At 43.3% G+C, this 14,113-nt stretch overlaps 1 protein-coding gene across 1 annotated transcript in view; it reads right to left on the reverse strand.

Annotated features, from left to right (window-relative positions):
• Positions 1-14,113, reverse strand: part of LOC310996604 (protein NLRC3-like) — a gene marked incomplete at its 5' end in the record, with an annotated part of 229,073 nt that overhangs the window by 21,844 nt on the left and 193,116 nt on the right. The window contains one exon of the mRNA XM_083986026.1: positions 6,656-6,829. Within this exon, the coding sequence (XP_083842152.1) occupies positions 6,656-6,829 (174 nt within the window). The remainder of the gene's footprint in view (positions 1-6,655; positions 6,830-14,113) is intronic.

The following is a 14,113-nucleotide window of genomic DNA, read 5'->3' on the forward strand; positions in this document are numbered from 1 at the left end:
ACACCCTCTGTTCCTTATGCCGTCATCAACACAGCACTACCATTGATGGCAGTATATTTGGATCCCCAGGAGGATCCAAAGAGGGATTTCCGTTGAGCAGCCAATTTGCCTAATGACACCATTCAGAGAGCCACTGCAGTCCAGGGTCCAGGAGCGCTACAACAGCTGTCACTCCAGGGCCCGTTCAGTTATTGAAAGGTCTTTTGGTATGATGAAGACTCGATGGCGCAGCATCTTTTTTAAGGCCCTGGAAGTTGACACAACGTTTGTGCCATCTGTCATCACCTGTTGTGCTGTACTGCATAACATATGCCTGGGTGTCGGGGATATTGAGGAGCCAGTCCAGGAAGCTTGGGCGGACAATATCCCTCTTGCCCCTCTTGCTGTTGAGGTCGGTGGAGCAGCACTTAGAGAAAGGCTGGCAGGCCGCATCTCCGCACCTCCAACAGCTACTGGACCATGATTACCTGTAGGGAATGTAAGGCAAATGAGACACCACACAATTATGCTATTGAGATTTATTTTTTCATGTTTCTTTTCCACATGTGTGGTGTATTTTATTTTTCAAAGTTTTGTGTAAAAAAAAAAGAAGATTTATGTTTATGAAATGTATGTTAATGTCAAAATAAAAGAAAACAAATGAGGGTGTTGTGATTGAATTACTGAACTTAAACTCACAAGGCATTAATCAGGGCCTAAATAATGAGTTACTAAATTAAATTTGCCTACATTTTGTCCACCATCTTCTCAAAAATGTTGAGAAGCCTGTCTGTCTGTGCCTCTAAACGCTGAAAGCGGTCCTCATCCCTCTCTCCCTCCTTCAGGATAATGTCAACGAGGCGCTCCCTCCGGGCTCTTTTTTTTTTTTTCGGCTTTTTTTTTTGCTTTTATTTGATAGTGATGACAGTAGAGATAGACAGGAAATGGGGAGGCAGAGAGAGGGGGAATGACACGCAGGAAAGGTCTGCCCGACGCGGGATTCGAACCGGGGACGCCTGCGGCGAGGACTGTAGCCTCTACATGGGACGGCCGCTCTACCCACTGCGCCACGCACCGCCCTCTCCGGGCTCTTTTTTTAGGTGGAGATGAATGTGGTTGTTGTGGTGGTGGTGGTGGTTCTGATGATGATGATTCTGCTGATGATGATGCTGATGATGATGATGATGATGATGATGATGATGATGATGATGGTGGTGGTGTGGGTCTCTCTGGAGGTCCTGGCAGACAGCTGGCAGTGGCAGTGCTGCTCGTTGTTGGTGTTTATCCTGTGCATGAGGCAATAAGGACGGGTGGCGTTACCGATGGCCGCGCCCTAATTGCCTCATGCATCAGGGGAAACCACTGCCAGCTGTCTGCCTTTTCCTCCCCCTGATCGGTTCCTGTCCCTGTAGGGGGGGCTTTCAGGTCCTATAGGGGAGAAAACAGAAGTAAGTTTTTTTATGAGTGAATTTGTTTCACCAATTGTATAGCTACTGTATACTAATTACCTTGTATTTCTTTTTCAGGTTTTCCCACTTTTTAGCCGCCTGTGCTCCTGTCACCCTCCCCTGCAGACCCATCTTCTGTACAATTGTCCTATTTACACAATAAAACAATTATGTTATGCTCACCAAACGTATTTTCCGGACTATATGTTGCACCTGAGTATGAGTCGCATCTGTCAAAAAATACGTGGAGGAAAAAAACATATGTAAGTCGCACCAGTTTATAAGTCGCATTTATTTTTCAAACATTTAATTAATAGCCGGGTCTCATATAACGGCCGAGGCCTTGTGTACACGAAAGGCCAACACCTAATAGCCTACTACAGGCCGGGTCAAAAAAGAAAAGAAAAAAAAACTCCGTCGCCTGGAGCAAACTGATGAGGATATGATCAGAAACTCTCTGTGGACTCTGTGAAGACTGACGGGAGTGAAGCTGACCTCTCCTCTGCTTCAGAGAGGGACAGCCCTCACGTGCTGTTCTTGCTGCGCTGTCGGCCCGTCTTTGGTCTCTGCTCCGTGTCCGGAGCCCAGTCGGGACCGGGGCAGAGACCGAAGACGGGCCGACAGCGCAGCAAGAACAGCACGTGAGGATGATGAAGATGAGCTACTGAATGAGGAGGGATTCAGAAATAAAAGCCTCGCTTCCCTCTTGTGGTCATAGCGTAGGCTATATTTTTGATATACGTCGCTTCTATAGGTTGCATGGTCAGCCAAACGAGGAAAAAACCGCGACTTACAGTCCGGAAAATACGGTACATTAAAACCTTTAGTCTCCCACAAATAAAATAAGCACCACAACAAAGAAGCAATGGTAAGTAATAAGTAACAGAAATACATTCAATGCCACAGTTGGTTACAAACAAACTCACTCCCAGGCCAGCTTTGAGGCATTTCTTTTGCCAGTAAAGAGAGCTTCATTTCTCATTCTGAGCTTTATGAGGAGCTCCGTCTCCTCATCAGACCCTGTAACAATATGGAAACAATCCCTTAATCACACAGAATGCACAGCAAACGATGCGACATCAGAAGAATAAATGCTATTTAGATACAAGTATTTTGCTTTCTTTTTCTTTTGTTTGTGACAAATAGCTTATACTTACACTTGTAGGTACATAGACACAAACATATATGTCAGCAACTGAACAGTCAGTTTGACCTGTTCTTATCAACATTTTTATGAACCACAGTGCACATTCATGTTCTTACGGAACTTACTACACTATACAGTATTTCCACACTGCGCTTAGTTTCTGCTTTCTCAGGTGAGCTGACAACGTCTCCAGGTTTTCCTGTTTGTTTCCACACAGACCAACCAGAAGTGAAGGAGATGTCAGATTAAAGCATGATAATCTCAAAGAAAGATGCTGACTTTTTCAATTATCTGTTACGCTGCCAATGGCTTTAACAACAACCTCCAGGAGAGGGCGCCCTTCAACCATCAGATGCAAATTAACAGAAATATATGAAATCACAGCAATTTAAAGTGTTTAGCATGTCTCCATGACATAGGCTACATGTATCAGTCTGTATCTTCAGTTCATGATCCACGGAGGTTGAATCCTGTTTTTTTTAATGCCACCATTAGATTTACATGTTTGGTTCAGATTGAAGGTGTTTACAGATTCTGATCCTGATCAATCCTTTGATCATTCATGTTTCCCTCAGGATGAACCAAGGTAAATGTTGTGATTGGCTTTAAATCAGTTACTGAATGAACCCAGAATTATTAACATAGGTCTGTTTTACTGACTGAGTTGAACGTATACAGGCCGTGCTGAGGAGGTTTGATGTGGACGAACATGTGGTTACAGTAAAATGTCGCCTCTGGATGTTTTCGTCTGTCAAACCAGAGAAACGTGGATTCGAGCCAGAAAAGTGACATTTGGTTCCAGTTTATCTGAAGCAGCAACGTCAATGTCTTTCCTCCGTCTCATGTTTGTCCTGGAGGGAAGAAAAAACAGGACAATCGCCAACAAATCAAAGATGAACTTTTAATTAACTTTGATTTGTTGTTGTGAAGCATAATTCATCTTTCAAGTCGACTTCTGTTTGCTGTGATTAAATCTGCAGATCTGTAGCACAAAGTCTTTTATACCAAACACAACAACTTTATCTGTTAGTGTTACTAATGTTTTGTTGTATTCAATGTTGTTGTGTGCTTTAACCAGACTGTGAAGCCAAAGGATGATTTCTACTTTTGTGGAGAATAAAGATGATTGTTGTTATTATTACCAACATTTTTGCTGTTGTTGATAGAAGTAGTAGTACAAACTTTGTTAGTTCTTACGAAGAAAGACTAACAAAGTACTTCAATTCAAAACAATTTGCGACACAACAAAACAAACAATTAAAATGAAATTGAGCAGCAAAGAATAAAATGATGAAACACAGAGACTCCAAAAAGAGATATAATGTAATGGAGGGACATGGAGAGTTTTATAGGAAAGTAATATCTGAAAATCAACCTTCAGACTAAAGGGAACCACAAGTATGTGTTTAGTTTTCGTTACACAGGTTCCAGAAAAACTGGAGCTGCAGATAGTACAGGCTGTCGGCCACTAGATGGAGCACAGGAGAGCTGAGGCCGATCAGTGTGAGAGGAGTTTTTCATCCAGAGGAACCACAGTAACACAAACTGAGTTCATGAAGAAATAAATAAACCTACTGTATGTTCAAAAATGTTAAGGTCACATTGACAAAGTCTTGCAAAATAAAAATTATAGGCTAAAAAGAGCTAAACATTTTTTATTGAACTTCAGTTTATGATGTTTTTCTGTTAAAGTCAGAGTTTCCCCTCAGTCTGAGATGCAGTGTGTCGTCGTCCTGCAGGGGGAGACAGAGCTCTGTAACTAATGTCATGGTGTGTTCACTGACCACAGAGACAGGTCTTTAAAGGGATAGTTCACCCAAAATTCAAATTGCACTCACTCACCCTCATGTGGACTAAGGGCTGGGAGAAGTTTCAGAGTCCTCCGTGGCTTCTCTGAGTTACAGGGGGTCTCGGCGTAGCAGTGCATGTCCATATAACGGTTGCAAATGATACCACTTTTCTTCATAACAAAAGGACACACCAAAAAACATCCAAATACCTCCATGCTGCTCGTATGTAATGTCCTGAAACTTCTCCCAGCCCTTAGTCGACATGAGGGTGAGTAGATGAGTGAGCAATTTGAATTTTGGGTGAACTATCCCTTTAAAGACCTGTCTCTGTGGTCATTGAACACACCATGACATTAGTTACAGAGCTCTGTCTCCCCCTGCAGGACGACGACACACACTGCAGCTCAGACTGAGGGGAAACAGAATAACATCATGAACCGAAGTTCAATAAAAATGTTTAGCTCTTTTTATAATTTTTATTTGCAAGACTTTGTCAATGTGACATTAACATCTTTGAACATACAGCAGGTTAATTTATTTCATTTATTTATTTCTTTATGAACTCAGTTTGTGTGTTACTGTGGTTCCTCTGGATGAAAAACTCCTCTCACACTGATCGGCCTCAGCTCTCCTGTGCTCCATCTAGTGGCCGACAGCCTGTACTGTCTGCAGCTCCAGTTTTTCTGGAACCTGTGTAACAAAAACTAAGCACATACTTGTGATTTCCTTTAGTTTGAAGGTTGATTTTCAGATTTTACTTTCCTATAAAACTCTCCATGTCCCTCCATTCCATTCTATCTCTTCTTTGTTTGTTTCTGTGTTTTGTCCTTTCATTCTTTGCTGCTCAATTTAATCTTAAGTGTTTGTTTTGTTGTGAAGCAAATTGTTTTGAAGCACTTTGTAAGTCTATCTTCATAAGAACTAACAAAGTGTATACTACTACTTCAACCAACAACAACAAAATTTGAATTTTGGGTGAACTATCCCTTTAAGTAGCTACACTCCAAACATGATCAATAACCACAAACTGTGATTGATGAATTTCATTTTCTTCCTTCGATTAGCATACTTAACATTTAAGCTGCTGTCAAACACATTGAAAAACAAGATCGATCCTTTTCTTTTTTACATATTCTAAATTTCATGTTTTAGAAAAAAGAGCAGTGGTAACATTTTTGGAAACATAAATATTTTTTCCATACAATAGTTTCTATTTTCCATACTTTTCCAGACCTGGAAATTTATCAAATCTAATTCCATATTTGATTAGGAACCCTGAAAAAAAATGATGATGATATGATATGATACACTGCAGTAGAAATACTTTATTTAGTTACAGTAGGAAAGTAAAAGCACTTCCTGTACTTACAGTAACACAGTAAAAAACGAAATGTATTTACAGTAACACAATAAAAATACTTACTGTAGATACGTTATCAGAGTAAAAGTACTTCTTACAAGGTATCACAGTGAATTCAGAATCAGAGTAATTGTACTTCATAAGCTATCCTTTATTTACAGTACCAAAGTAAAAGTACTCCCTGTATTTACAGTAACACAGTAAGAACAATGTATTTACAGTACAGTTTTTGTCAATACAGCATCAGAGTAAAAGTACTTCTTACAAGGTATCACGGTGAATACTATAATATAGGAGCAGAGTAAAAGTCTCTATTATTACAGTATCACAGTAAAAGTACTTAGTTTGGAGTTACTGGAGTAAAAGTACTTCCTGTACTTGAGTGACAGGTTTGACTCAACACCTTTACCTGTGACTGGATCACTGATGACTGACACATTGAAGCTGCTGCAGCGTTTTCTGAGTCTGTGATGTCATAGATGATGTCATATGTGATGTCACATCCTGACAGGTTCACCTGCTGCACTTTACACTTTATTTCACTCCCACAGTCTCATCAGCTGTGGAAACAGCTACAGATCAGACTCAATACAGAGCCTCCAGTCGAAAGTCTGGACTCTTGACAAGATCACGAAGCTGCTGCAGAGCTGAAGAGCTCAGCTTGTTGTTGTAGCTCAGGTAGTTTCTGCTCAGGTTCAGGAGTCTCAGGTGGGAGGGGTTGGACTTCAGAGCTGAGACCAGAGAAGAACAGCTGATGTCTGACAAACTGCAGCTCATCAATCTGTGAGTGGAAACATGAGACAACAACTATTTCAAACGTCCTTCATTCATGACATCAAAGTCAATGATTCAAGTTGTGAGTGAAGATCAATCAGGTTCAGCTGTGGATCAAAGATCTAAGATCTACAACAGTTACAGTCAGTGAACTGACCTCAGAGTCTCCAGTCTACAGTCTGGACTCTCCAGAAAACCACTTAGATCCTTCACTCCTGAATCCTGCAGGTTGTTCCAGCTCAGATCCAGTTCTCTCAGGTGGGAGGGGTTGGACTTCAGAGCTGAGACCAGAGAAGAACAGCTGGTCTCTGACAACCTGCAGCGCTCCAATCTGAATAAAGAATAAAAACAGTGAGTTGAGGACAAAGCTCCTTGTTGAAAGCGTTCAGTGTCTCATCATCTGTTGAGAGCTGAAGAAGCTTCATCATCATCATCATTACACTGACCTCTGACCCTTCACCTTCTACCAGCTGCAGTAACATGGAGTCACAATCAGTCGCTGCTTCAAACTGAACTTCACACATTTGAACTGAACACAGACAAAAGTCCAACAGGTCCAGTCAGTGAACTCACCTCAGAGTCTCCAGTCTACAGTTTGGACTCTCCAGTCCAGCACACAGAACCTCCACTGATGAATCACTCAGGATGTTGTAGCTCAGGTCCAGTTCTGTCAGGTGGGAGGAGTTGGACTTCAGAGCTGAGGCAACAACTTCACAGTGACTCTCTGAGAGTCGACAACTAACAAGTCTGGGAAGAGAGAAAATATTGAACATGTCAGAATCAAATCAGATGAAAGCTGCAGTAAAAACACAGTTGATGCATCTGATGACAGGACGTGATGATGTGATGAACATCTGAGCTTCAGCTCATCTTCTCTGACTGAGTTTGACAGGAAACATTGATCCTCCTCAATTTGTGTGTGTGTTTGTGTGTGTGTGTGTGTGTGTGTGTGTGTGTGTGTGTGTGTGTGTGTGTGTGTGTGTGTGTGTGTGTGTGTGTGTGTGTGTCACCATGTGTCACCATTGCAGACAGTGGTATGGATGAGCGTTCAGAGCACAGTAGGTCGAATGATTGTGTTTGCAAACAGCAGTTCCACCCTCTTATTAATGTTGCCGAACCACACCAATATACAACCTGTCAAAAGACTTTCTATGAGCTTCTTAATGGAAAAACTGTTCATTATGTTTCAATTACATTAAGCTGAATCTAATTTTGAATTCTGCATCAGGTAAATACTGTATTAGGTAAAATATACAGTGATGCACAGAAAAGAAAAAACACACAAACGTATCTTAATTCTATCATGTCTGGAACTAAACTCCAAACACAGCTGCTGGGCGGAGTGATTTCAAGAATGTAATCTTACATGATGATCTCATATCGTGGTGAATGTGCAGGTCACAACTTGTCCACCAGAGCGTTGTGGAGTTTGATGAGGGACAGGGGATAAAACCAATCTGAGGGGGGAACATGAGAGCCAGACCAAAGCTCAGAGGTGAGATGAGGATCTCTTAACTGTCCATGACTCTTCAGAGTGGGGGCACAATAAGCGTTTAAATTTTAAAACTTCAAAAATACCTACAAAATCAACAGTATGCTACAGTGTTGAAACTTTCACCAAAATGTATCCCCAATACTGCTGAAACTTTTGTCCACTTAAACTCATTATGAAGTCCATCACTCACTTTTTTTTTCAATAACTGTAAAACTTACCTCCCACAATTTTTGCTCAATTGACCTATGGCTAAGCCACGCCCCCAAACGCGATGAGCCAATCACAGTGCGCATAGCTAGCCCATACACTCGGACATTCTCTGCTTCCACGTCCATTGAAATGCATTGCAGTTAGTCAGTTTTAATTCGTTTTTATATGTTTTTTCTTGACATTTTAAGTTTTAAATGGTCAGGGGCAGGGAGAGCTGGCCAGCTCAATGGGAGGACTGGGTGGCAGACTGGTCCATGGGAAGGGAGGGGAGGCCGGTCTAACAGCAGGGGAAAGGGTGGGAGGGGGGGGGCGATGCAGACGGCGGCTGGTGCAGAGAGATGGAACTCCGGTGGATCTGCGGAAACACAGAGAAAGTGCGAGACACCAAGGCCAAACTACAAAGTACAACAGAAAATGACAGTTATACTGAGGAGAGGAGAGGAGGGGTGGGGAGAGGAGAGGAGAGGAGAGGAGAGGAGAGGAGAGGAGAGGAGAGGAGAGGAGAGGAGAGGAGAGGAGAGGAGTGGAGAGGAGAGGAGGGGAGGAGGAAGGAGAGGGCTCTGTGTAACCAGATGTGTCCCCAGCAGTCTAAGCCTATAGCAGCGTAGCTATAAAATGGTTCAGAGCTACCTGAACCAGCCCTAACTAAAAGCCCTGTCATAAAGGAAGGTCTTAAGTCTAGACTTAAATGTAGTTAGAGTGTCTGCCTCTTTGACCCATGGAGAGAGCTGGTTCCACAGTAAAGGAGCCCGGTAACTGAAGGCTCTACCTCCCATTCTGTTTTTAGAGATACTGGGAGTCACTAACAGACCTGCATTCTGGGAGCGGAGTGCTCTGGTAGGACAGTAAGGAATGATTAGTTCTTTTAGATAGGTTGGAGCTTTATCATTAAGAGCCTTATAAGTCAGCAGAAGGATTTTGAAGTCTATTCTAAATCCTACAGGAAGCCAGTGGAGAGAAGCTAAAGTGGGAGAGATGTGTTCTCTCTTCCTAACTCCTGTCAAAACCCTCGCTGTGGCATTCTGGACCAGCTGGAGACTCTTTAGAGAGTTTTTCGGACATCCTGACAGGAGAGAGTTGCAGTAGTCTAGCTCACTCTGGGAGAGGATATTCCTAATCTTAGTGATACTGCGCAGATGGAAGAAGGCGGTCCTAGTCACATGTTTTATGTGGGAGCTGAAGGAAAGGTCCTGGTCAAAAATGACTCCAAGGTTCCTCGCAGTTGTACTCTGGGTCAGGGTGATGCCATCTAGAGTAGCGATCTGATTAGAGAGAGTGTCCCTGAGATGTTTAGGTCCAAACACGATGACCTCAGTTTTATCTGAATTCAGTAGCAAGAAGTTAGAGGACATCCAGGATCTAATGTCTTTCAGGCAGTCTTGCAGATTGATGAGGCGGCTTCTGTCATCTGGCTCCATGGACAAATAGAGTTGCGTATCATCCGCATAACAGTGAACATTGATTGAGTGCTTCCGGATGATGTCACCTAATGGGAGCATGTAAAGAATGAAGAGAATTGGCCTTAAGACTGAACCCTGTGGTACACCATACGTAACTCTGCTGTACTCTGAGTGGTCGTTATTAACATTAACAAATTGAAACCTGTCAGATAAGTGACTTAAACCATTTTAGGGCAGGTCCTTTAATCCCAATTTCATGGTCCAGTCTCTGCAGCAGGATGCTGTGGTCGATGGTGTCGAATGCAGCACTGAGGTCCAAAAGTACAAGTACAGAGACGAGACCTCTGTCTGAAGCTACAAGAAGATCATTAGAGACTTTGACAAGTGCTGTTTCAGTGCTATGGTGTTCTCTGAATCCAGATTGGAAAGCTTCAAAGAGCTCGTTGCTGTCCTCCTGTTTCGCCACATTAACACTCATCTTCAGGACTTCAGTCAGTCTGAGAGGGAAACCAGTAACACACACACACCACATCACAGTTCTTCCTCAGAACCCCGTCTTGTCCAATTGTAATCACCGCTGATAACTCGACGGAGATCCAGCACTCGGCAACCAACAAAAAATCTGCATAGACACAAAGTCACCAGCAGTCATGAATTTCTGTATAGAATTATATCTATCTTCTTCTTTTACTCGAATGTAACCAGCAATACTGTCCACAAAATAATAAGTAACTGTAGCATGAGATTTAAAACCGTCACCATTAGTGTGTCTTTTTAACAGTAGCCTACTGTATGAATCATGTTACACAAATCAATTATAATCTCTTTTCAATCATGTTTCTCATTTACATTAACAAAATACATCTTTCATCATTTCAAAAATGAATTTGAACACACTATTTACATTAGAAAATATCAGCAAAAACCTGTGTGTGCACATATCAGGCTGCGTTAGCACACACTGAGCTCTTTTCTCACTCACTAACATTGAACATGGCGTCAGAATGACGCAGTGAAAATCACCGTGGCACTCGTAAAATAAATGCACTTTTTCCCAACTCAAACTTAGCATGTTGACTCATTACAACATCTTAAGAACATTTACAATCAACTCCGATTGGTTTTATGGCATAAATGTTTAACATCCCGCATTCATAAGCAACTGAAAATTCACGTCTCCATTAGCTGTTAGCAACTTAGCATCGTAGTATATCACCATAACACAGTACAACAACTCACCGGAGTCCTTGGTTAGAAACACAAAACAAAGCGTCTGCTCCGTCTACAGTCGTGCGGGCACTCCCTCGGGAAAACTCAAAAATCATACAGAGTCGTAACTGTGAAAATAAAACCGTACTCTTTCACAAAACATCAGCAATCTTGCTCGACAGTATCTCACGGCAACGTCCGTATCGGAGCAATTCTAGCCTTTCTTCCTCCCAGCATGCATTGCACGCATGACTAGACTTTTCCTCATTGAGCATACATAAAGCGCCCTCCTGTGGTCACATCAAGCAACTGCAACTATACTCTTTTAATGAATTTACACAAAAAAAAAAAAAAAAAAAAACTGTTTAACATTAATCCAACACAAATACATTTAGTAAATCCACTGTATTTTTATCGGGGTTACACGATCACTCCTTAATCACATTTGAATTTACTTTAACAAATTATATCCTACCTGGGAAAAAAATCCCGCTACAGTAGATGTCTATCTGACACTGCTGTTTCTAGATTTAAAGAGCTTATTCCAGCAGAGCTTGCTGCCACATCTTGTAACAATATAATGGGCAGTTATGCTGATTTCACCCCCACACAGGTGGACTATCTTGTGGATAGCACTGCAGCAGCGCTCCTTGGGACACTTGATGCTGTAGCCCCCCTGAAAAAGAAAGTTATCAACCAGAAAAGAATAGCTCCCTGGTACAGCCAAAACCTGCGCGCTTTGAAACAGAAGACCAGACAGCTGGAAAGGAAAACACATTCCAGCCAACATGAGGAAGACCGTCAAGCCTGGAAGGATAGACTATTAATTTATAAAAAAGAACTCCGTAATGCTAGAAACACTTACTACTCATCCCTGATAGAAAATAGTAAGAACAACCCCAGGTTCCTCTTCAACACTGTGGCCAGGCTAACCAAGAACCATAGTGTCGTTGAACCATCCATCCCTCCGACTCTCAGCAGCAATGATTTCCTAACTTTCTTTACCAAAAAGATAGTTAATATTAGAACGAAGATTGCCAGTAATGGAGCACAGATTACGGTACCCATAGAAGCACCTCCCAGACTTGGTGCACACTTGGACAGCTTCTCCCCCATCGACCTGTCAGACTTAACTTCTGCAATTACTTCCTCCAAGTCAGCCACATGTCTGCTGGATCCAGTCCCGACAAGACTACTTAAAGCAGAAGTAAGCGATACGGTGGTTTTGGCTAACTTCTTGTCAGCCGATGGAGTTAGCAGTCCCCGCCCTCGTCCCTACGTCACCACATTCACGCGCATCCCTTGGCTGCACACACAGAGAGGACCGCTCCTTTATGCCGTTCTCTCTCCTAATTGGATAAAGGTTGTAGGATACAAGGAAAGTTTTCTCCTCGGAAAACAGCAGAGCAGAGTGACTGACAGACCTGTGTTTCAGACCAAACACTCTATGAAAGTGATTGCCGTCGGAAGATATAACTATTTAAGACTTATATTAACACAAACATTCCGCTTACTTCTGCTTGAAGGATGTCTTCCTTCCCTAGTCACAGGTTACGTGCCTCAGGCCTTTAAGGTGGCTGTCATTAACCCTTTACTTAAAAAACCTTCTCTTGACCCAAATGTCCTAGCCAACTATCGGCCTATATACAACCTCTCCTACATCTCCAAGATCTTCGAGAAGGTTGTCCTGGAGTGTCAAAAAACGTGGGAACTCAAAAATTCAGGAGCAACAAAAAAAGATGGCTGGAGTCACAAATTAAGCTGAGCTGTGCAGTTTATTTTACAGTGCAACAAACAACAGGGCAACAAAGCAAGCCTCACTCTCTCCACCCGAGCTTCTGCTCGGCCTGGGCCTTATATACCCCAAACCCCGCCCCAAGAACAATCAACACCAATTAACCCATGAAACAATAAGTCCGGTAACTATACTCCACACACCGGCACTGAACTGACCTTATTAACAATATTCAACATCATACAAACCATCACAATCAATAAACAGGCTCTAATTGAGCATTTAATACATAAAGACAAACTCTCCCCCTCCACTCAGTGGGGAGATGGTATGGTCCGCAGCCGACCATACCATAAAAGCAAGCTGCTTCTGCTGCTCTGGTTCATTCCTCCATGGCCGGCACAGGAGCAGCAGCACGACAGCAGCACCCAGGTAACTATGACAAAATAAAGAGAACTGAAAACAAACAAATATGATGAGTAGTGTGTGGTTTTCTTGTTCTACTTCGGTTGGAGATATGATGATGATGAGTATGAAACCAAAGGGGTGCGTGCACTCACCCAACAGAGGGGAAAATGTGTAAAATGTACCATGTAGACTGAAGACTGAAGGTGCTTTACAGTGATGAAGAGGGCTTCGTCACATTACCGCCCTCCTCTCCTGCAGCGGCAATGTTTGGCAGCCGTGACAAATAGTCCGCTGCAACATTCTCCTTGCCTGCCTTATGCCGAACACAGAACTTGAATGGCTGCAGCTCCAGATACCACCTGGTGACTCTGGCGTTCCTGTCCTTCATGGTTTGGATCCAGGTCAGGGCCCTGTGATCGGTCTGAAGGTCAAACTCACGTCCCAACAGGTAATACCTTAGGCTATCCAACGCCCACTTGATTGCCAGGCACTCCTTTTCAATGGTGGAGTAGCGGGTTTCACGGGGTAGCAGCTTCCTGCTGAGGTACAGTACAGGTCGTTCTTCACCCGGCTCTCCCTGAGCCAGTACTGCTCCTAGGCCCACCCCTGACGCATCCACCTGCACCAGGAAACGGCGGTCAAAGTCAGGACTCTGTAACACAGGGGAAGAGCATAACTTCTCCTTCAGGCCTTGGAAAGCCATCTCACACTCCTCACTCCAGGGCACAGGGTTACGGGCCAATTTGCAGGTGAGGTTAGTTAAAGGGGCTGCCAGAGTGGAAAAGTGAGGAATGAACCGCCTGTACCAGCCCACCAAGCCGAGGAAGGACCGGACCTGAGTCTTGGTACGAGGTCGGGGGCTGCTTAAGATGGCTGCAATCTTATCAACTTGAGGGCGGATCTCACCTTTTCCCAGCTGGTACCCCAGGTATGCAGTTTCCTGTTTCGCCCACTCACACTTCTGCACATTGAGGGTGAGCCCAGCCGCACTGATTGCTCCGAGTACTCGACGGACGTGTTCCAGATGTTCTTCCCACGTCTGGCTGAACACCACCACATCGTCCAAGTAGGCAGCGCTACAGTCCTCACAGCCCTGGAGGACCTGGTCCATCAGCCTTTGGAATGTTGCTGGTGCCCCGTGTAACCCAAAAGGCATCA

This window comes from Trachurus trachurus (assembly GCF_905171665.1).
Source record: "Trachurus trachurus genome assembly, chromosome: 14".
NCBI lineage: Eukaryota > Metazoa > Chordata > Actinopteri > Carangiformes > Carangidae > Trachurus > Trachurus trachurus.